This window comes from Biomphalaria glabrata, chromosome 5, assembly GCF_947242115.1.
Source record: "Biomphalaria glabrata chromosome 5, xgBioGlab47.1, whole genome shotgun sequence".
In the NCBI taxonomy this organism is placed as follows: Eukaryota; Metazoa; Mollusca; class Gastropoda; family Planorbidae; genus Biomphalaria; species Biomphalaria glabrata.
In genome coordinates, this window is record NC_074715.1 from 44,191,474 (window position 1) to 44,216,897 (window position 25,424).

A 25,424-nucleotide genomic window follows, 5' to 3' on the forward strand; every position below is an offset into this window, starting at 1 on the left:
TTAGAAAAGTAATGATCTTTAGTTTTCAAAGTTTAGAAATAATGCAAAATCATTTCTCGAATATTCACGCTAATATATGAAACAAAGCCATTTCCTGTTTGTTTCTATTGAGAAAATGTTTCAAAAATATTAGATCGAAATAATTCATGTTATTTGAATAGATTGATTACCTAGATCTTTCAAGATTATGTATCTAAACATTGCAAAATAATTATAAGAAGAGAGTAGTCTCAGTTTTGATGTTCAATTACTAGATCTAGATCTAAAAATTAAATTATGTTACATAGGTAAGGTTCGAAAAAAAAAAAGAAAAATACTTTACTTCTTTTAACTATTTTACAAAACAACGCCTTGCTCCAACTTTCTAGCCCTTGTTATGTAGAGAGAGAGAGAGCAGTCCTTAAAGGAATGCAGGCACAACATGGCCAAAAATTGTGCCGATGTGCCTAAAACCAAAACCAAACCAACTTTCTAAAAAAATTTCACATTTTTGGTTGTGTTAAAAAATCTCCATGTCCGGTGTATGGTAGTTTATATATAAGTCTATGGAAGCAACATTTCATCAAAAATTATCGTTTCTATTTGTGGCTTAAAATGAAAAATCAGGGGCAATAATTCAACCATTTTATGTAAAAACAACAGCTCTTCATGATTTGATAAAAGCCGAGAAACACCTAGCTCTACTATCAGTGGAATGTAATGTGTTAGTTTGACGTCTAGGTCGAAGATGTCACACAGCAAGACAAAAGAGTCTGAAGATTACTGCGGTCCACCCAGGCTACAGTTACAATAACATTCTCAGTACGCAACCAAAACTTTTATGGGACAATGTGGCTCACGAAAATACCTACCCCGGTACTCCCATTTTACCTTCGCGATGAAAGAAGTGGTCTTCATCTTTCCCCCGATATCGTTGGACGAATAGTCAATGATAATTGAAAACCAGGGACAAACAAATTGTATGATCAAAACTTTGTCACAACACTAACACTGGGGCAACTATTTCCATAAGTAGCAACATTAGTTGTTGTTTTTTTTTTTAATTTAAAAACAGGAAACGTAAAGAATAAGAAAACTGCCCGCTCATTAAATGCACAAGCTACACTACAGTCCAGACGTGTCTCTCTACTAAGGTCAACATTTACCTGCTGAGTTTGTCCAGTTTCTCCACCTCCAACATTAGATGAGCCTCCAACTCTCCAGCTCTCAGAGTTAGACCACACACTGGACAACATGGCGTATGTCCGTCGTGTGCTACCCTTTTACGTGGCTCTGTGCGAATAGAAACAGAATGAGACAATGTTAATAATAACAACTGGAAAAGGAGAAAAGGAATAAAATTCTTTACACAAATACACGTTCTAATCACGTGTCACATGATACAACTATTTAGATGTCATCGAGTGGAAGTAAAATAGGCCTGACTTTCAGGGCCCTGAATTTATATCAAATCCTGTTGCCAGTTTTCGTGTTATTACAATGCAGCGAAACATAAGAGGAACAACATTTAAGGGCGAATACAATAAGAAAGAAAATCACTTATTTGCACATTTTTATTTATTTACTTATTTTTTTATTTATTTTTTTTTTTTGGTAATAAATATGTTGTTTTTTTTTAAAGTTAAGATGTGTAATGCCAGTCTCTGGATCAAATCTTGTTGCCAATTATTGGGTGATACTGCTAGAGATATTACAACGCAGCGAAACGCAAAGTGAAACAACATTAAAAGGAGACTACAATTTAAAAAATAAATCATATATTTACATATTCTGTTACAATTAATAAATCTTTTTTCTTTTTAATTTAGATGTATAATGCTAGTCTCTAGTAGATATTTATAATGCATTTTTAAAAAAATGCGAGCAGATTATTAACAATAAGTTAGTATCCTGTGAACCAATTGTCGGTAAACCAAATGTCAGTGAGCCATTCTGTCTAGCAAACCAATTGTCGGTAAACCAAATGTCAGTGAGCCATTCTGTCTAGTGAACCAATTGTCGGTAAACCAAATGTCAGTGAGTCATTTTGTCTAGTGAACTAATTGTCGGTAAACCAAATGTCAGTAAGCCATTCTGTCTAGTGAACCAGTTGTCGGTGAACTATTGAAAGTCTCTTTGTCAGGTGAACCAATATAGGGAATATTACACTTTAACCATATGTCTATGAACGATTTGACGTGACCTCTTGTATTTCCACTTAATGAAATTCGCCCCTGGCAGTGCAAGAGAAAGAGTCTTAGCTTACAAACAAACAAACACAAACATAATTTCAAGGTAGAAGCAGTGATTGGTGAAACTAAACAACAAAGATGAAATCAAATTTACCAAAAATCACTTGCTGAAAACTGGATCAGTTTTTTTTTCCTTTTAATGTTGCGCTAGTTAAATCAATGAAATCAATTCCATTCAACTCTACCAGCAAATCGCTTTTAAAAAAATCTAAATTATTTGCCACGATATTTGCTTGTTCTCGACGTGTGTGTGTGTGTGTGTGTGTGTGTTTTAAGTTTACGCCGAGTGAGCGCCAAATGAATGCAAAGTTTTAATGGAAATAAACAATTAACCTGCAAATGACCGTATCTCACGTCAGATGGACTAGACCAAGTCACGTGAAACAACCTGACACAACCGGCCCATGGCTGATGAGCGGGCGCACTTATTGAAGCTACGCCCCTGCCGTTAAACAAACACGCGAATGCTGGCGCTGATTAAAGCGACAAAATGTTTTCAGGGAGTTAGTGGAGTCCACTATTTACTGTACGGGCCACGAGTCTTTGAAATCCAACCAAAATTTACATGAGCGCATAGGAAATGAGGCTTTTGTATGGGAGAGAAGAAACACAAAGTGTTAGATCCACTGATTTGTGGTATTGGAATTTCTTTCATTTCAAGAAAATATATAGCATTTTGGAGGCGCGGTTGCTGAGTGTTAAGGTGCCCGAGGGGTCCCGGGCTCGAACCTTGGTGAAGAAGCATTTTTAATTTCGGGATGGTTAGTATGCCTCTGAGTCCACCTGCTCTAATGACGTTAGTTAGGGAAAAGTAAAGGCTGTTGGTTGTTGTGCTGGCCACATGACACCCTAGTTAACCGCGGGGCACAGAAACAGGTGACTTTAATATTCTGCCCATAGATCGCAAAGTCTGAAAGGAAGTTTTTTTTATTTTTTTACATGGTATTTTCTTCAATGTCGTATTATGAGCGTGTGCGTGTGAGAGAGTGAGGAAAGAAGACACACACACAAAGATGGATTAATTTTTTAAAGTTGCCTTTTTACTGTTATTCTGTTCTTTGTACATATCAACTCGTAGCTCTCTTCTCGAGTCAAACAATTGACTTGTGTCAGATCAACATTGCCTTTGTACTATCGGTATTGCTAGAAAAGGAACAGCCCTTATATTAAACCAGTCTTGGGACATGCTATCTCTAATCCCCTGAGACTAGTGACATGGCAGAGACATATTGTACACTAAGAACCCCCTCAATCCTTGTATCAACACAACCACTGGGTGAGATTAACAGTAAGATAGCTCAGTCGTGCTTGTCGCTATTAGCAGCTTTGTGGCAACATCAAGTCAAAACATCTGTGTAGAATCAATAAGTCGACTCGAAAGAACTCTAGTCTAGTCAAGAACTACAGATGCATGTCTAGAAGTCGAAAAGAAAATACAGAACAACAAGAAAAAGGATTGCCTAAAGAATTGCCAATAAAATTGCCTAATAGAGGGTGAAAATACACACGTTCCTTTGGACAAAGAAGAGAAAAGGGGAGATTTGTTTGGTTAGTTCAAATGTTTATCTTCTGCAAGGAAATGAATACAGACCAAATTACAATAATATTTATTAATTATTTATAAATGTGCTAATCAAAATAATATTTTCTTCCTCAATCGGAAGCCTGTTACTCTCACAACACAGTGGAGGCCTTAATAAGGAGCGGGGCCCTGAGCGAGTGTCACAGCAGAGCCACGAATGACGGTGATAAAAAATTCCCTTTATTGCGGAGCCCCATAAGACAAGGTGTCTGGGGCTGTCGCCCTACTACCACCCCTTAAAGCTGCCGCTGCATAGCTTCACAGCTTCACAGCTGTGCTACATAAAGAAGTTTCTAATGGTCAAATTTGTCTCATTAGAAGTCGCATTAGGTCAATATGTTCTCAGCTTATTACGATAAAAGTAACCGTTAAAAGAAATGGATAGTCTCAAAAACAAATTGTCGTAGAATTAGTTCCATATCGCAGTCATTTTTTTTTTGGACATGCTTTAAGATACTTTTACCACATTTACGCTCTACATTGTGTCCCTTTGTTATTCTATTGTCGCAATACGAGTGCATATGTTACTAGACTGATGCCCAAAATACGACGCGTGGGCCAGATCCGTGGTTCTATTAAGCCCGCCGAAACATCAGCACAAATTGTAAAAATTCTCCCCTCCAAGATTGAAAAACGTACCTTTACCTACGTTAGGGCTATCACCGTTTCTCTGATGGATTGGTACCACCACCTTTAACATTTATTAAATATCAAGTTTATGAAATGGGACTCTGTCATGTGGCCCGCAACACGAGAATTACAAACTAAAATGACCCGTGGGTTAAATTAGGTTGGGCATCACTGTGTTAAGATATATAAATCATGCTAGTCCATTAGAACAGGGAGGACGTTAAAAGGGCTATGTTACTGCAATTAAAAACTATGTATGTGTCGGTCACACTAAGTCAGTTAATAACGTAAGTTAATTTTTATCTAATTTAATTACGAAAATTATGCAATAGACAGACCTATACTATATGCATGTACGTTTGTTGAGAGTGAGAGACAAACAGAAATACAAACAGAGAGAGAGAGAGAGAGAGATACAAGAGAAATAGTTGAACACAAAATATAATTGTTATTGATCATCAAATACTGACTTTCAAAGATTAATAACCAATCCCTTCTCTATTTTCATACATTTTGAATATATTATTCCCCTCTAGTTCTAGCCGCCCTCAGTCAACAAGAACTACTAGAACCCATCCTATGAAGAACGACACCTCAACGATCACGTGCCCACTGTGACAAAAAAAATTCTCTAAGTAAGGACACGAAGTACTTATTCAATCGTTCGCTCAAGCTTCTTTATTCATGGTTCCTCATCAGCCATCTTTATTATTTTTTTAAATACTCAAGCTTCTTTATTCATGGTTCCTCATCAGCCATCTTTATTATTTTTTAAATACTCAAGCTTCTTTAGTCATGGTTCCTCATCAGCCATCTTTATTATTTTTTAAATACTCAAACTTCTTTATTCATGGTTCCTCATCAGCCATCTTTATTATTTTTTAAATACTCAAGCTTCTTTATTCATGGTTCCTCATCAGTCATCTTTATTATTTTTTAAATACTCAAGCTTCTTTATTCATGGTTCCTCATCAGCCATCTTTATTATTTTTTAAATACTCAAGCTTCTTTATTCATGGTTCCTCATCAGCCATCTTTATTATTTTTGAATAGATTTTATATAGCGTAACGTTCATGCTTATAGCAAGCACAAGAACGTCCGTTAGAATCAAATCACTGATCACATTCGATCAATGACATATAGAAAAGAGTCCATGTGATAAAATGGAACTCTTCGGAGACATTGATTTCTCATTAACAGCACATCATTAAAAGTCATGTGACAGGTAAAACGTAAAGCGACATTCGGTATTATACTCTGTTTGGACAAAACAATGAAATAAGCTATTTCATTACGCCATATACTAGATTGTGTCCCTCAAGTTCCAAGTTTCTTTTCAAAACTTGTCAATGCGGGTCTATGGAGAAAGGTAGTGATAAGAAACATGGGGACAGAACCAGCAAGACAATCGCGTACTTCTCAGGTCTTCATTTTGTCAACTCTTGTATTTGTCGGGGGGATTTCAACTTTAAGACGGCACAAGCTCCCCGCGGTTAACGCGCCGCACACCTGCAGGCCTTTCGTGGCACGGAGGGAGCGGTTGGTGGCGGAGATATTTCAATACGGAACAACCCCCAGATTTATTCTCTAAGACTAATTCAAATCCGTAGTTTACGTTCCACAAAATGTATACGTCTAAAGCGACACCGTTCCTCGAGTTCTGGGGCCCACCACCCTCCCCGGCCGAAACAATATTGGGAATCACCGAGCATACTTCCCGGTCATAGAGTTAACGACTTGGCAAACAGTTCCTCGCCCTCCACCCACCCACACCTCCGTAGTTAAGGGGCGGGCGTATCACCGGCCTGTATTGTCGTTGAAAACGTTAATAGAAATGATATTCCCGGCAGTCACAAATCCGTAACGAAGGAGTCAGAGCCATTAGCACAAAGAACGTCTCTCAATGAACGGAGAGCGCTTTGACTTAGATTTTCAACCAACTTCTCTTCTAATACAAATTCTATGCGCGGATATCTCAAAACTCAGCATAAAGACGCAAATAATACTACAGTGTTGTGCGCCACTTTTTAATGAGAAAATAATGGTCCGGATCAAAACGGGGGAAAAAAAAGGCTTCAAGAGGAAAGAAGAAGAATAAATGTTCGGGTGGGTAAACCTCTAGATCTAAGGCAGCTCGTTTCTGTCCAAGTAAACCTACAGTTTTTTTTTTTTTTTTATGATCTCATGAGGTTAGCTGAGAAAAATAAATAAATGTCATTCCGCCAGAAGACTTGCATGACTAGTGGAAACCAACGCTCAGTTCTAGCCCCATCCTTTTTTTTTTTTTTAGTGTCCTAAGATCACAAAGAGAAGTAATCGCGGAGCAGATCTTCGAAATTTGTTGTCATAAAATCAATTCAAAGCCAATGGTCCTCAAATCTTGCGCCGAGATATGCGCCGAGATATTAGCACAAGAAAGCAACCTATTCGTTCCAGAACTAAGTTATAGAGAGTTACGTTATAAAGGAATCACAGAGAAAGCTTTTGAAATGCTTACATATAAATATAGTCCAGATTCAAATACGTTGACTATTCCATAGAGTACACCAGTGCTCATCAGGACCGGATTTAAGAGAGAACGGGAGGGGCTACTGCTCCTGGGTATCCACAAGAGAGTGGCCCCCACAATGAAGATCTTACGGTTGGCAACACTATTGTGGTTAAGAAATGTTCGCTTCTAGTGTGCTCGTAATATATAAATAAATGCAGCTCCGAATATACGGCAATGCGTTGACCCTTCATAAACTAAAAAAATTTTTTTTTACTAAAATATGCATACTGAACATTTTTTCTATCATTTTGCCTAATGTTTTTTATTTAACTGTATTTTGCAAAAGCAAATGTTTGTATAAGATAACAAATGAAGTCCCGCAAGGTGTTAAGATTTCAATATTTTTATGTACCTTAATAACACCTAACTTCTCTTCACTGATGTCTATGGTCAGTAAAAGACATTATTCGAAATCCCAATGCTTATAACAACTTTCAGTCAGACCAACGACAAAGACACTGGTCTTTATTCAGTGGCTATTGGATTAATAAAGCAGTCTAAATCTTGGCCCTCGTATCAGAATAAGATGGAATGAAATGCGCATGTCACAATCTACCAAGACATCAACAGAACTCTTCTTTATTAAGAAACTCTACAGTTTCAATCTAATGTAACAGAGACAATTACTTTCTCTATGAGAAACCGCTAGTTATAAAGGGAATCGCCATAAAGAAAATGCAGATTTATCAAAGTTTTTTTTTTGGACATCCCATATAGATTATAAGAGTTTTTCTCTACAACAGTGTATTACTGATCATTAAAGTATATTTCCGACTGGCTAAACTTTGTTCAATTATTTGTTTATAACTAAATATCATATAGAATTAAGATTTGATATAACAGACAGAATATAGAGTGAAGTCCATTACGAATTAAGCAGTTTATGAACATTGCTTATAGAGAGGGGTTGGGTAAAAAAAAAAGTTAATTAATACCAACCTTGAAAAGTGGAGGGATTTGGTTACGGGAACGGTCACAGCAACCTTACGACGAAGGTCAAGGGACAGACGATGAATCACAACGTACATCCAGGCTAATATATATTGAATTAACTTATTGTCTTTTCTATCATGGGGGTTATAGCCGTTTTATTCGAAACATAATTGTGACGTTTGAACAATAAGATGATGATGAAGTACACAAGAAATGTAGTGTGTTAACGAAGATGGTCACACCTAAGGAAGCTCAGGGCGCCAGTGTAGAGATGGGCGCCATTTCAAGATATACGAACCTTTTACAGTAGATAATTTTTTTTTTAAATATTTTTTTTTACGTATTTCTGTCATTAGTATATTTCCTAATGTAAACTCCGAATGTGGAGGAGTTTCCAGCAAAGAACTATCTTTTATTATCAATATGTTTAAAATGTATTTCTGGTAGAGACAGCTGAGGGCGCTATATACTTCCCATGTGAACCAGAGGACACAATCTGGCGCTGATATTATGCTAAGGAAAATCTCGCTCCCCAACTATATAACTTATTCTAATGTTAAAGTAGTAAAGTTGCCCTTTCAGACCTTGTGGTTTATAGGGCAGGTCATCTGTTTCAGTGGCCTGCGGTTAACGAGGATGTCATGTGGCCAGCACAACGACCAACCACCTTTACTTTTCCCCAACTTATGTCAGGCTGGGTGGACTTAGAGGCGCTCAAAGATCCCGAAATAAAAAATCTCAGTCTTAACAAGGATTCGAACCCGGGACTCCGGTTCGGAAACCAAGAGCTTTACCGCTCAGCCACCGCGCCTCCTTATTCTAACGGACAAAACATTGCTGTTAAATGTATAAAGTCTTCATTGCTTCTAGTCATAAGAACCTCTCACACGCCTTCAAAGAAACACTGGTGTCATAAACAAAACCTTGCGGGCACCACTACATTGATTCGTTGGAAGACTAAGGGGAGGTGGAGGGGGGGGGGGTACTGTGTACTGTACACAATTCAAAGAGACCAAAAGACGATGAACACGATACGCACTGTAGCTATCAAGACACTAGCTTATCCGCCTATCATAACTTTCTTTCAACATTACGCGTGATAATAATTGGCGTGTCACGCGAGGGGCGTTATCACCCAACAAATCTGGCAGTATCCACCGGCCCCCAGTTAGCACACGTTGCCCTCCCCCACCCCCGTCTCGATCATGTATTGTCTGTTCAATTGTTTGTGGAGTCAAAAACCTTCCAGCGGGCCAAGTTAAGGCATTCGAAAGATTCTAAAACGCGTATTGCCAAACCTTTGTGCAAAGATGTTTCCGCCTGGATTTGTTCAGCTTCGCCAAGAGCACAAATCTGCCATGCGACTAGAGCATCTAGATTAAACTCAAATAAAATGATGATGGCTCCTTCTTTCAAGTTGGCAGTCCCATTCGAGGCGTGAGAGGCCGAGGTCACGGCAATAAAACTGGAACTACACAACAGTTCGCGTCATGTCCTCGCGGTCTATCTAGATAAGGCTAACGTCTTAAAATGAACGCATGGTTTCATCTCGGGATGAAAATTAGCTTATTACGAACATGTGAAATCTAACATCACCATAGCATAAGATTTGCTATAAAAAAATATCAAGGATTTGACAGACTTGAGATATGCGATTTTTTAAATACGGTATGCTTAAGTGTTAATTGCATTGCAGCAACTTCAGTCACATTTTTGTAGATTACAGTTTGCTAGCACCCCACCCCGTAGAAAAAAAGTATAAAAAAAAATGTCTATATTTTGTCTGTCCGTATATTTGTCACGTTTAGATTTTATACAGTAATAGCCGTATTTCTTTTTTCAAATGCGATGTTAATATCGATGTTCTAGGTGTATAATTATGGTCTTCTGAAATGTGGTTTTAAAATGAAGTAGCCAGAAGTTGTGCAATGCATATAAACCATTTCAAAACCAAGATTTAAAAAGCAGATCGCTCACGCTTGTGTTTTTGAAAATGTGAATTCACTTTTACCCTCATTGTGCTTGAAATATATTCTACTTGTCGTAGGTTGTACAGCTTATTATGGTCTTCCGAAAGCCTGCCCTCTTTAATATTATGAATAAATATTGTATGCAAATACGTATTAACCATTTTTAAAAACATGAAAAAGTTCGATTTTTTCAATAGCTGCATACAAATGCGTGTATACTTCCGAAACTATGGACACTAGTTGTTTACAATTAACTTATTAGCTAGCAAACTTTCCATGGGCAAAATCTGGGTGGGTGGACGGACAATGACATCGAAAACGGCTCTAACGATTTTCCAAGAAATAAGACATTTTATGAATATCTTTGGGAAAAAAAATACTAGCTAATTGACTGTCACACAGGGAAAACTCTGGTTTGACAGTTATATAATCAGTAAATTTGGTTTACGTCCTATTATTTTAAACACAGTTGCATTTCCCGCGTGTATTCAATCAAGAGTGGAATAAATAGACGTCCAGGAACATATTGCGCACCGTCATATGAAGAAAACATTTGTGATTATTTATAGCCTACATATGTATACAATTCTTATACAATTTTTAATGCACAACATTAATAAGGGAACTATAACTAGATCCACTATTCTATTCTAGACTACTGTCTTTCATTATTTTGAAGGCTGGGTCGATATCACCAAACTAGAATTTTCTATACTCTGAGCAGATTTATACGTGATTTTTTTTTGTCTGGGATTGGATTGGGGCCGACAGGGTAAAAATTGCTTATTTTTATAAAATATTTCATTCACTCTTATATAAGCTTCACAAAGGAGGCATTGTCTTTGTAAAAGAAATTGTCTTTTTGTTACTTGTCCTATCGGAGCAAATAATTTTCATCTCTGTTGTCATTGATTTTTATTGATTTTAATAATCTAGAGACCAGGTGCAGGAAACGAATAGAAAACTTAAATAGACACCCGGCGGAGAACGGCTTTGTCTGCATCAGGTGTGGAAAAATATACAGGTCGCAAATGGGTTTGCGTAACAAAGTGAAAAACTGCACTCATCCTTAATATTCGGAATCAAGGACATTGCTAGTATTAAACTTTACAAAAAAAAAAAAAGTACAAGTGATTCGCATTTAGTCCCCTTAAATAATTGTTAACGCTATTTCTCCCTCACGCATTCTCCGATCAAATTGATACTTTACTTAACAATTCTTTATTGTACCTAACAAACATGAATCAATAAACAAAATACTTAATTAGTCAATAAATTATTTTATTTGATATCGAATAAGGAAAATAACGTGTACATTATTGGTAGGTATAGTTTCAAGGAAGAGTTCTTCACCTTTAGATAAGCTTTGTTTTTTTTATACTTTAATTTGCTTTTTTTTTTTTCGTTGAGGAAAATGAAACAAAAAAGTTGAAACTTTGATCCGTCTTTTACATGTGAACTTAAACTGTGAACTGTTCTGAAAAGTATTTTCCAACTAATATCTATAAAAGTATCCAGTCAAGTGTAAATTAGCCATCTATAAAAGAAAAGTAGACAACATTTGAATTTAAACACAAATAAAGGCAACATTCTTTCCTCATGAGCCATCCAAACAAGTTATTTTCAGGTGCTACTATTGACCCAAACGTAGAGCTAAAAACCAAAACTTCTTAAAGGTCTCTGGGGGGAATCAATACCACTCACTCACCAGCTCCGCACTTCTGGTTATAGAATTGTTTCTGTGATTTACTTTCAACATATTAAAAACAAGGTTACAAAGACAATTTGTGTGGAAACACAAACTGAAAATCGGCCCCCGAAGTGGTCCACCCAGGCAGGTAAAAAGTCAGGTTTCAATATTATCAGAATGAAATTCTCTCAAAGACAAATGACAGAAAATAATGGAGACAAAAAGGTTAACAGATGTCGTGTGGTGCCACAGCGGTCCAGTAGACCAAAGGGTAGGTGAAAGTGAATGTGAAGTTAGATGTGAACCTGGCCTAACTGATGTCCTATAATGAATATCTAATTGTTCTGTAAAGGGCCAATCTCTTATTCCTCAAGAATAAAACATATCCGTAAAAAAAAAAAAAAAAAAAAAAAAAAAAAAAATTCTTTGGTTCAGTGTGTACCTATGTGTGTGTTAATAGCAGTTCACGCTTTAATATGTATGTAAAACTAATTATTAAATGTTTTAAATTATGTCTGACTTATATGCATACTAAATAGATTTTTTTCTCTTTAAAAAATAGTAAACTTTTTTTTTTTTAAATATATATTAAAAAAAAACTGCTTGCATAAGTGATTTTAAAAATAAGATTTTTCTCTTTCAGAAAAGAAAAAAGTAGCCGTTGCATCAGAACTTTGAATGGTCTAAAATATTGTCATGTCGGATTTTCACTATCTTTTCTAGTTTACGAGATCTAAACGGGACGGACGGACGGACAGGCCAAACAAAACTAATAGCATCTTTTCCCTTTTCGGGGGCCGATAACAGCAAAACAAAATAAAACGCGTACTTATGATGACGTTAACTATGAACAAGTTGAAAAGTTGGACACGGTAAAGGAAAACAAATAGAAAGGAGGTGCGCTTCCATTTTCTATCTAGTAGCAACTGACCACAAAATAGGGTGGTCACGGAGTAGTTGCTTAAGCTGCTGGGCCGCTGTAAGTCCCCCATCTACGCAGTGGACCACAATGGACCCAGAAATCTCTACTACCGGTCTGTTCATGTTTAAATGTCTTACCGGGAACTGGCTTGGTAGCCTGGCATTCAAGGACGGTATTCAAGGAGAAAATTGCCGTAAATGGTAGTTAATAATGTATGAGCAAAGTTTCAGCTCCAGTGCCTTCTCCTGGGCTTTTCTATTGGATCCTAGCATCTTTAGAAATCTGGGGAACTCTCTCGGATTTAAAACAAGAAAGAAGTACCCAAGAGAAAGACTTCACACATTGAAGAGGGAAATGTTTATTTCTCTCCTAGTCTGTCCTTCACTCTCTACTTCCTTTCTCACTCTCTTTCACTCTCTCTTTCTTTCTTTCTTTCTTTTTTAGGAACTTCACTTAGAAGTAGTGAAGACATTAAAATCTTGCGCTAGTCGACAAACTGACACGTTAGGGGACAAATAATGAAGATAAATGACACGCCGTCCCCTCTGTCTGTGTTTGGGGCAGGCGAAGGGTGGGGTCACCGGCCGTCTTGACTTTTAACGACTGCATGAAAAGCGTGGAGAATGGTCGCGTCAAAAGCCCCATAAAACAGTGTTACAAAAGCTGGGTGAAAATCAGCAAACACAATTTGGCACCGGAGTCCGATCTTCTGTCAAGCTATTGTTGCTCCCCGTCAGCAATCAACACGAGATCTAAGTCCCAGCACAAAGGGACAGCAAGCTGATCAAAAACAGTTGCCAGGAAGAGTACCAGAAGAGAGTGAACACAATCTAAACAGTTGCCCCTTTTTTTTATATGTTATTATTATTACCGGCCACAATGGCCGAAGTAAAGTGAGTACGTGAAAAGGGAGAGGGGGGGGGGAGAGACCCAGTGAAAAGCGGCCCAAGCAGGCGCATGAAAGGCCAGACAAAATACGGCACTAAATCATCAAGAGAGAACCTGGCCTTTCTGAAGAGAAGTGACAAGCTGATCAACAACTCCCTTCATGCCTACCGAATCGCACCGGGACCTCACGCTAAACGGCCTGCTCCTACAAACTATTCACAACCAGTGGCCTTATAAACACAGGAATTACTTTTCATTCACCGCAATCGAAAACTGTCAACTTTGCATCATAGAAAACCCCCCCCCCCCCAAAAAAAAATTCTTAAAAAAAATTTTTGCATCTACTCTTTTTTTGCAATCTATATTTTCTTTTTAAAGTTGTTCATTTCTATAACCACACAAAAGTTTGCTATGCAAAGAGCGTTAAATGAAACTAATAACTCTCGGAATGGGAATATTAGATCTTTTCACTTCTATTCTGCCTAGCGATGGAACATAAAAAAAAAAGAGTACTTTAAAAAAGAACAGCATTCGCCAAGCTCCGACCGCACTGCTAAATACAGGCGTATTCAAACATGCCCCCTCTCTTTCCAACCCACTCCCTTTTCTTAAGACGTAACGTCATTTTTAAGGCACATCATTTTGAGGAATAGCCGGGGAACAGGGGGGGGGGGGGGTATTCAGGATCACTCGTTACACTGGGAGGCCAATCTCACAGGAGAAGGTCATAGAAATAATACGCGTCTTAACAGTAATGGGCAAGCGTGTAATGTTGGCCAATCTTCCTCCATGAATAGCACAGTCTCAACTTTAATCTGCCCAGTCGAGCTGGTGTCATCGCTGCCTCCTGATGAATCTGGTCTTGATAGTGCAATACTCGGACGTGTATAAGCTCGACATTAAGCCCTCCATACGCCCTATTGACCCCATCCCTTTCCACCCGGCTCCCAGCCAAGTGCAGTGCTGGACTATCTGCTCCGGAAAGAAGTGGGAAGCCCAAATAACAGGATTAAAAGACAAACGGGCACTGATCTCTCTCTAATTGCTACAGATTGGCTTTCACTGCCTTGCGCTGGACACAGGGAACAGACAATCTGCTCAACTGACGACAGCTCAAGATGACCACAATTTGAATGTTTTAACAAGTTGCTTTTCTCCGAGAAACGAATCGCTTCTGCTAAACTTTTAAAGAAAGACATGAAGGAAGGGTCCCAAAGTTGTTTTTAAAAGGTAAAAGGTCACTTTACAAAAGTGTATATCTATGCTGTGAGCTTTACGATCAGATTTTTAAAAAAAATCTTGATAAGAAATAGCGAGAAGCTTCCTGCGGGTTGATCTGGTGTCAGCAATGCTTTCTACATTCCATGTCCAAGATGACAGTCCGATAGAAAACGTTTTATGGCTAATTAATGCTAATGGAATATTTCAAAGCAATCAGATAATCAAGCCGTGAAGCGTGCGTATAAATCATAGTGTTGGAGAACAGTGGTTCTCAGTTCAGATTGAATATAGCCACAGCAGGTACAAGAAGCAAATAACAGTATGAAGTAAAATGTCAGTAAAAATAATGACCACTATAAATTAAAATATAGAAATTTGAAAAGCCCTCGCAATGAAATACAGGAATCTGGAAAGCTCTCATAGTGGAATACAGAACTCTGAATAACCCACATAATTAAATAAAGCAGTCCGAAATACTCTCATGATGAAATTTAGCAATGAAATCTAGCACAATGAAGCAGCAGTTTGAAATCTCTCGTTATGAAATCTAGCAATCTGACCATGTAAACACTTAGCAAGGGATGAAACCAATGAACTCAATAAAAGACTATTCGCATAACTTCATCGCGTTCCTGAAGTTTATGCTTTTGATATGAATTCCATTGAAGGGCTTCTCGAGAAAAGTATCATTTTAATATCGATTTGATTAATAACATTAAAACATAATAAATATCATCACAATATTGAGACATAACATAAGAACATTACGAAATAGCATTATAATACTGAGAAACAGGCTTAGGTTCGGGTAATACAAGTACTTACACGGTCTTAAACCATTTATAAAACAAAGTGACTTGACACCAAGTTCTCGGTTCTTATTTCCCTTTACGTAGAGAAAGACATTTCTCAAAATGTTTGTTTTTAGTTTCAATGCCATCAGCTTTGGGTGACACAAAATTAATTACAATACAGGGGAATCAACATAGAATGTCAATGATTTAAAAGGACTCGAGCTGTTTAGTTTGTGCTACATTCATTTGTTGGGGAAAATCCTGGTTCAGCGAATGTATAAATCTACTAGACTTTATAATATTCTAATAATGATAGACCTTTAGATCTAGACTTAGAAGAAGACGTTCCTGAACATTAATGTATTAAACTCTTGAATGAATAGGACCTAGGTGCGGAAATACCCGAAGACATATAGTTTGTTCAAGATAAAGATTTTCTAGCCAAATATAAATTATTTTCTATTTCTACTTTGAGAAATTATAAAGGTCAAACTAGAGTTTTCGCAGTGAGGCCAACGAGCTAGTAACAATATACATCAACTGTCAAATTTCTAGGAAAGTCGTTAGAACCGTTTTCGAGAGTCGCGTCCACCCACCCTTTGCCCACTCTGGTTCCACTCCGAGTGTGTGACGTTGTTAAAAAGTATTTCAACTTCAATTTTTAAAAACAAATTTGCTTATTTTTTTTCTTGACAAACTTTATCTGACTCGCATCCCAACACACACACGCACGCACACACACACGCACACCTTGTGGACGATTCTCATAAATGGAGTCACCGGTGTACAAGATAAATACGTTTCTTTTTTTAAATAATGTTTCTTTAAAAAAGCCTTTGATTATTTGTGTGTACTTTTTAGCACTTTAGACAAAATGTCTAAATTCTGGTGCTTGTTGCAGCCGACAGACGAACGGGTGGAAAAAGCTAAAACCTAGCGTGGGGAATATCTTGCAAGAGGCAAGGAAAAAGGCTAAGCCCGTTAGCTCTTGCCCCATTCGCCACATCCCTCCTCGCGGGTGCCGCACGCTGTGGTTTCGGCTTTCTCTTGGATGATGGCCATACACATCCATATCGTGACATTCTCCTAAGAACAGCCGCCGACCGGGAAATGTGGAAGGATTTTGTTACGCAAACTGTCACAGCATAACTACGACGAAAGTCAAGGGACAGACGATGATGATTATGACCCCAAAAATACGAAGGGCATCATAATGGTCTCAGCTTCCGGCCTCGCCACGGCAGAAGTAACTGGGTCATTACTCAAAGATACCACGTAAAACGTATTTCATTAAAGAATCTAGTTGATTTGCAACCGTGGGACAGAGGTGAAAGGTCAATCTCTCACTCCTGGTGTCTAGAAAAAAAAATCCTTTCTTTAGCTCAAGTGTCTCAAGGGCTTTTAATTTCTCTTTTTTTTTTTTTTTTTTTTGGGCTGGTGTAACGGTGGCGAGTGTATTACTAATCAATAATACAAACTACTGCCTATTAAAAACTTGATTTCAAAATGAATAGCAATATGTTATAGGAATAGCAAACTTTGCTTTTCAAAACAATAATGAACGTATTCGGTCAACTTTTAGTAGTAGACTAAAAACTTTCACCAAGAACAAAACTTTTTTTAAATATTTAAATGTTACTAAAAGAAACAAAAATTATTTCATTTTTCTCACTGACATACTTTTATTAGTGCACATATACTATATATCAGCCTTTTAATAATGTTTATTCAAGTGTCGTATTTTTCGGGGGAAAAAAGTTCTACATATTTTATTATTAAAAAGCAAAAGGATTCGCTTTTTGAAGACAAAAAAGACCGTTGTCAGTACAAATCTATAAAATATATTATCAGATTTTTATTAGCTTTCTAGTTTTTGAAATCTAAACGTTACAGACGGACAGACAGACAGACCACACAAAACTAATTTCCATTATCTCTTTGGGGTCAACTAAAAATCAAAATGTAAATAAAAGCAAATTAACTTGATTAAATGAAATATGGAAATTCCATATAAACATTGTAAGAAAATCAGGAGATACTTATGTTCTGATGAAATATTGCTCACATGATCATTGTATTTAAGTCAGAGCATAACTGTCAACTGCTTGTAATCTCCCAAACAAGTTTATGTTATGTAGAACTAAGAAACAAGTTTCTTTGTTTTTACAATGCTTATATCAACTCATTCTGTCTGTCTGTCTGTCTGTCTGGTAAATAGTTTGAACACGTTATTTATTTCTCCCACACCCATTCTCGGATCAAGTTCAAACTTTGCACAATTATTCATTGGCGTAAAAGAGAGATAACCAATTAGCCGATTGATTACTGGTTATTAATTATTTTGTTTGATACCAACAAGGAAAATGAATCATTTAGTATTCAGATATGGCTAAATATGTCGCATTTTGTCCCCTAAATAATTGTACATTTTATTTCTTCCAAACCCATTCTCGTATCAAGTTGAAACTTTACACAATTATTGATTGTTCCTAAAACAACATGAATCGATTAAAAAAAAAGTTAATTATTGGTAATTAATTATTCTTGTTTAATATCGAAAAAGGGTTATTATTGACATATTGTAAATGTGGAGTTATTCCTCTTATATAATCTTTGTTGTTTGTTTTTTTTAAGGATTTTTTAAAATATAAATATATTTGGCTTGTTCTATTCAACTATTCAAACATAAGTCGTTAACGCCAATTCGGGTAAATCAACGCCAGTTACTATACTATCGTCGCAAGACACAAGACTGTTTCGTGATCGGGTGTAGAGCCACTTGTTACAAGGCATCGGAAGTTGAAGGCGCAGTTATCTATTCAAAAATTTGAGGGTTTAAGTCTGTATCTTCTTGGATACGAGTGTTTTTTTTTTTGTTGTTTTTTTTTCAGTTTAACATGGCTTGATCTACTGGAGTAAATGACGTGAATGTTATCGTTAATGCCGAACTAGCATTTCTTGACAATGGATTCTACCTATTTTTACAATTCTTTTTATTAGAATGTGAAAATTGGGATGGGTTCATGACACTGGGTGGAACCTGGACATTGATTTAGAAAATGGCTCTAACGACTTTCCTAACAATTTGATGGTTTATGTATATCTTTGGGTAACAAAAAAAATTACTAGCTAATTGGCCACACATTGAAGCTCTGATCTGCCCGTTAAAAGTTTTTAAAAATATAATCATCTTAAAATTAAATTTGGTAGAAGAGTATATCACCCTTCAATGGGTATTCCCGCACTCGACCGTAATGTGTCTTTGTATTTTGAACACGCTTCAGTTTGAATTCCCGAACTTGACTCAAATGTTTCGTTGTATTTCGTAATTGAGTTGAATACATAAATAGACGTACATGAACATTTTGAGCAACTAACTATGTTCACAATTAGCTGAATTATAATAAAAGACTTAGATTGTGAAAGCTGACTGGAAAAACTCCTTGCTTTAATGAAGCATTACACAAAAAGAAATAGAACAAGAAATAACTGACCACTCAGTTTAATAAAGGAAGAATTGATTTTTTTAAATTTACTTTTTAAAATGCTTTTTTTTATGTTATCTCTCAATGTTTCGGCTCCCCCTTTGCGCTTCTTTAATAGTCCATGTTTGGTAACATATTGAATACCTATGATAAGTGGATAACGTCGTAGCGGAGGAATCTAAGGATCTTGCAACGGACTTGACCAACTGTACACGCTATGTGTCAATTTCAGTAAAGGTAGATTTATAGACGGCTGTATACGATACTAACCCATAATATTGGTAAATCTGTTACTAATTTCTAAGCTCAGGGTCTCTTAATAGATTTCCCTAAGTGCCGCGACTTTTAAAATTCTACACAGAAAAGGCCGCATGTTATTCGTTAATCTCTTAGTATGTATAAACAGTTGGAACTCATTAGAAGGGCAGTATAGGACTAGTTTGTTACTACTGAAAATATGTTTACACTGTGAAATCTGTAAAGATCTTTTATAAAAGGCCAGGGACAAGCTTAGTAACGTTCAGACTACTTGTGTAAATACAATATGTTACGTAAATCCAGCTTGGCATGCTTCCGTTCAATTGTCAAGCATTATCAAAAGTTATTATTAGAACAAATACCAAAAGATGCACATCATATGGCAAGCCATTGCGGGCCGGTTTTTATCTTATGAAATACAGACATTACTTGAAAAAAAGAAGATGATTACGTCCTACGCGTGTTCCTAGGTCAATCTAGTCATGCATTTTAATCAATGACTTAATTCTGCCATGTCATTCGTTTTCCTGGCTGACCCAGGCAACCCATTCCATGCTCTAATAGCACTAGGAAAGAAGGAGTACAAATTTGTCATAACAAGTGCCTTTATCTTTGTGTCCGAGTATTTTTTTTAGGTTTTGTTTTTGTATTTGAAGATTATGGTTCAGTATTTTATGTATAATTGCTACTTTTCTTTTAAGTCTTCTATCCTGAAGTGTTTCTAAATTTGGTGATTTTACTAAAGGTGATACTCTAGTCAAATGTGAATATTCGTTTCAATTTGTTTGTTATGAATCTCAATGCTCTATTTTGTGTCTGTTCCAGTTTCTTAATGTTTTCTTGAGTTGAGGGGTCCCAAACAGAGAATGCAAATACTATTATAAGTATACCAGGGCCGATTTTGGCACCCAGTCAGCCCTACCAGTTGTGGGTATGAAACTATAGAGAGATAAGACGAAAAGCTGTTTTATAAATTCTGTTGTTTTTTTTAAATGGTTTTATATGTTAATAAAAATGCATAATTAATTTAAACAAAAAAAAAATGTTTTCACAAGACCAAAACTAGCTCTTATTTCGAGAACAACATCTAAACAAACAGACAACACAAAAACAATAGCGGTTATTCCTTCAGAATGTGGGGCTAGACTTAAATTGTTATGTAGGCCTATTATTTTCCTAATGTTCTAATAAATATTGAGCTAGAGAAGAAAGTGACAAACACATTTTTTCAGTTTCTACAAATCAAGTTATTAACACTAGGCTATTCAAGAATTATATAAAAAAGAAAAACCAAAATAAAATAAACAGATACTTTTTTGTACTCAAATTTGAAAAAAAAAAAAAAGAGTCATTATTCAAAGACTACATGGAATCAAATTTATTCTTTTAGTTGAGCTACACGCTAGAGGTCAGTGCATGGAGTTTTGTTTTTATCAATGATTTGGTAGGTAATTTTTTGATAATAAATCTACAAATCGATTTTAATTTTGAACCATTATAAATGATCTGTTGATAAAATCAGATGGTTTCTCTTTCAGAAAGAAACATTTTTTGGTTTGTCTAGAAGTTTCTCTTTGAACAGATAACACTCAGAAAATTAACCTCTGAGCTAAAGTAAATAAGGGAGGGGGGGGAGTATGGGTGAGGAATGCCACAACTCGAATGTCACAGCTCCACAAAGTCAAACGACTGAGAACCTCAAGAGAGAGAGAGGCTGAAGAGGAGGGATACAGTTACCTCTAGTTTTTTGTTTTTTTTTTGTAAGGGAGGTTCCAGTAAATAAATCGTGAGACACGCCGCCGCACGCACGCACACGCACACACACACACACACACTTACATTACATCTGTAAGATGGAGTGGACGACAAGGAAACCGATCCACAGTTCCGTGGGTGGGCAAGCGTTGCGCTCCACACTAGACAAGAAGGTTCAACTGTCACCCAAAGGTGTTCAATTAACTTCTGATAATCTCTTTTGAGAACAAGCAGGCTTCAAAGACTGCACTTTTCAAAGGCGAAATTAACAAGTGTACACCAACCTATACATATGTAAATGAAGATGGGTGTGTGCGTGTGTGTGTGTCTGTATGTGTGCAGAGTTTATTTATTGTTTCTCCATCTCCACGTCCTTTCCAAATTTAAGTTGGGGGGGGGGGTTTTAAAGAAAATCGTAGATTAAAGAAACTAGCAATTTACTCTAACAATTAAAATAAATTATCGATTCACTCTCAAAGATCAGATCAACTAGCGATTCACTCTCAAAGATCAGATCAACTAGCGATTCACTCTCAAAGATCAGATCAACTAGCGATTCACTCTCAAAGATCACAACAACTAGCGATTCACTCTCAAAGATCAGATCAACCAGCGATTCACTCTCAAAGATCAGATCAACTAGCGATTCACTCTCAAAGATCAGATCAACTAGCGATTCACTCTCAAAGATCAGATCAACTAGCGATTCACTCTCAAAGATCAGATCAACTAGCGATTCACTCTCAAAGATCAGATCAACTAGCGATTCACTCTCAAAGATCAGATCAACTAGCGATTCACTCTCAAAGATCAGATCAACTAGCGATTCACTCTCAAAGATCAGATCAACTAGCGATTCACTCTCAAAGATCAGATCAACTAGCGATTCACTCTCAAAGATCAGATCAACTAGCGATTCACTCTCAAAGATCAGATCAACTAGCGATTCACTCTCAAAGATCAGATCAACTAGCGATTCACTCTCAAAGATCAGATCAACTAGCGATTCACTCTCAAAGATCAGATCAACTAGCGATTCACTCTCAAAGATCAGATCAACTAGCGATTCACTCTCAAAGATCAGATCAACTAGCGATTCACTCTCAAAGATCACAACAACTAGCGATTCACTCTCAAAGATCACAACAACTAGCGATTCACTCTCAAAGATCAGATCAACTAGCGATTCACTCTCAAAGATCAGATCAACTAGCGATTCACTCTCAAAGATCAGATCAACTAGCGATTCACTCTCAAAGATCACAACAACTAGCGATTCACTCTCAAAGATCAGATCAACTAGCGATTCACTCTCAAAGATCAGATCAACTAGCGATTCACTCTCAAAGATCAGATCAACTAGCGATTCACTCTCAAAGATCAGATCAACTAGCGATTCACTCTCAAAGATCAGATCAACTAGCGATTCACTCTCAAAGATCAGATCAACTAGCGATTCACTCTCAAAGATCAGATCAACTAGCGATTCACTCTCAAAGATCAGATCAACTAGCGATTCACTCTCAAAGATCAGATCAACTAGCGATTCACTCTCAAAGATCACAACAACTAGCGATTCACTCTCAAAGATCACAACAACTAGCGATTCACTCTCAAAGATCAGATCAACTAGCGATTCACTCTCAAAGATTAGATCAACTAGCGATTCACTCTCAAAGATCAGATCAACTAGCGATTCACTCTCAAAGATCACAACAACTAGCGATTCACTCTCAAAGATCAGATCAACTAGCGATTCACTCTCAAAGATCAGATCAACTAGCGATTCACTCTCAAAGATCAGATCAACTAGCGATTCACTCTCAAAGATCAGATCAACTAGCGATTCACTCTCAAAGATCAGATCAACTAGCGATTCACTCTCAAAGATCAGATCAACTAGCGATTCACTCTCAAAGATCAGATCAACTAGCGATTCACTCTCAAAGATCAGATCAACTAGCGATTCACTCTCAAAGATCAGATCAACTAGCGATTCACTCTCAAAGATCAGATCAACTAGCGATTCACTCTCAAAGATCAGATCAACAAGCGATTCACTCTCAAAGATCAGATCAACTAGCGATTCACTCTCAAAGATCAGATCAACTAGCGATTCACTCTCAAAGATCACAACAACTAGCGATTCACTCTCAAAGATCAGATCAACTAGCGATTCACTCTCAAAGATCAGATCAACTAGCGATTCACTCTCAAAGATCAGATCAACTAGCGATTCACTCTCAAATATCACAACAACTAGCGATTCACTCTCAAAGATCACAACAACTAGCGATTCACTCTCAAAGATCAGATCAACTAGCGATTCACTCTCAAAGATCAGATCAACTAGCGATTCACTCTCAAAGATCACAACAACTAGCGATTCACTCTCAAAGATCAGATCAACTAGCGATTCACTCTCAAAGATCAGATCAACTAGCGATTCACTCTCAAAGATCAGATCAACTAGCGATTCACTCTCAAAGATCAGATCAACTAGCGATTCACTCTCAAAGATCAGATCAACTAGCGATTCACTCTCAAAGATCAGATCAACTAGCGATTCACTCTCAAAGATCAGATCAACTAGCGATTCACTCTCAAAGATCAGATCAACTAGCGATTCACTCTCACTCTAGCGAGTCTATATCTATTTTTTTTTAACTGTCCCCAATTTTGTTTTAAAATGTTGCAATATGAACTAATTAATAGCACAAATGTGAACCAATACATTAATTAAAGTACTAAAATTTAATTTATTTTTTTTTCTGTAATTTCTTACTACAACACATTCTTAGGAGACATGCGTAAGTCTAAAAGCAAGAGAGCATTAGTGGTTGTTATTAATTATAACGTATGCACATTTTAGAGAAATACATATATTTATATATATTCAGTGTTTTTGTGTAAAAAAAAATAGGTGCGGTACTCAGTGATGGATTGCCTAACTTTTAACTACTAATAAATAAATAATAAACGTCGTTAAAATGCAAGAAAAGTATACCCCACATTGAAAAAGGTGCCGGTACGCCGTACCAGTGCGTACTGTCACAAAAAAAGCACTGTGTAAATATATATATATACTTTTCTTGCATTTTATATGAATAAATAACCCTATATATATAATGTGCTAAGGGTGAAAGAGTTTGAGCTTCTGCCTATGTAGTCTAGGCTGCTAATTGCTTGGAAGCCAGACAGCGACCGCATGAGGTTTGTGAGACAAAATGAATTACCCATACCAAGTGAAGCGATGACATGGAGGCCAATGCGAGGAAAGCGCAAACAGTGATATTCCGATAACTTGGCGCAACACTTTCACGGAGAACCTTCGATCAGTGGACACCAGGTGGGAAGAGGCTTCAGACCTTGCCAGTAACAGATCTTTGCCAACCAATGCACCCAAAGACGCGGGAGGATCTAAGTCTAAGTAAGTTAGGCTATGTTGTTATCCATTTCTCAAAACTGAGCCCTAGAAAAAAAGCTAAGGGAACATCATATACGTTTGTAGGAGAACTTGATGGGATAGACCTCTCTTCAGTTAGGTGCAGAAACAAAAAAAACAGTTTGTCTTGTTCAATATTTGCAAGAAAATTACCTTCATATACAATAAAGCGATAAAAGAGCCTAAAATCACCTGTTATTGCGTTCTCTCACTACTGAGTACAATCAACACATGGGAGGTACCAACTTGCTTATTTACTATCAACACATTAAAAGCTGTTGTTGACCTTCTTGATGCTACAACGGCAAGGCACAAAATATTACTTAAAAGCAAAAAATAAAAAGGTCTATGTTTTTACACTTTATTGACATTGCTTCAACAAATGCTTAGAGTTTGTAATTGTACAATGCCAAGAAGAAAACAAAATGGGGAGAAAAACATGACAGTTTTAGCTACTGAAAACAGCTTGGGAAAGGGATGGGGGTGTCTCTTAAAAAGAAAATACCAAATTTTAAAAAAATAAACAAGGTTACAAAGACAGTTTGTGTGAAAACACAAACTCAAAATCGGCCCCCGAAGTGGTCCACCTAGGTAGGTAAATAGGCAGGTTTCAATATGTTTAGAAAGAATGTCAGGATGAAATTCTATCAAAGGAAAATGACAGAGAAGAATGGAGAAAGAAGGTTGACAGATCTTGTGTGGTGCCACAGCGGTCCAGCAGACCAAGGGATAGGTGAAAGTGAAGTTCGATGTGAGCCTGGCCTAACTAATGTCATATAATGATTATCTAATTGATCTACTTGTTCTGTAAAGGGTCAATCTCTTATTCAAAGCTTCAAGGTAAAGAAATAAACAGGTCCGTAAAAAAAACCTCTTCTTCCTTTAATTTAGTGTTCAATAATGTGGTGCCGCGCCGCAGTTCACGCGATAATATGAAAAGCTACTTATTAATTGTTGTTTTAAATTATGTTCCACTTATATGCATGCCAAATAGATTAGTTGTCTTTAAAAATAAAAGTAAACATTTTTTTTTTTGTAACTGTAGTAGTTAGTGTGACAAAACTTATT

At 36.9% G+C, this 25,424-nt stretch overlaps 1 protein-coding gene across 3 annotated transcripts in view; it reads right to left on the reverse strand.

The window, feature by feature from the left end:
- LOC106064115 (E3 ubiquitin-protein ligase Rnf220-like) overlaps positions 1-25,424 on the reverse strand; it is a 53,290-nt gene that overhangs the window by 23,933 nt on the left and 3,933 nt on the right. For all 3 annotated transcript variants that reach the window (XM_056029507.1, XM_056029505.1, XM_056029504.1), the window contains one exon: positions 1,146-1,272. In XM_056029507.1, coding sequence (XP_055885482.1) covers positions 1,146-1,272 — 127 coding nt within the window. The remainder of the gene's footprint in view (positions 1-1,145; positions 1,273-25,424) is intronic.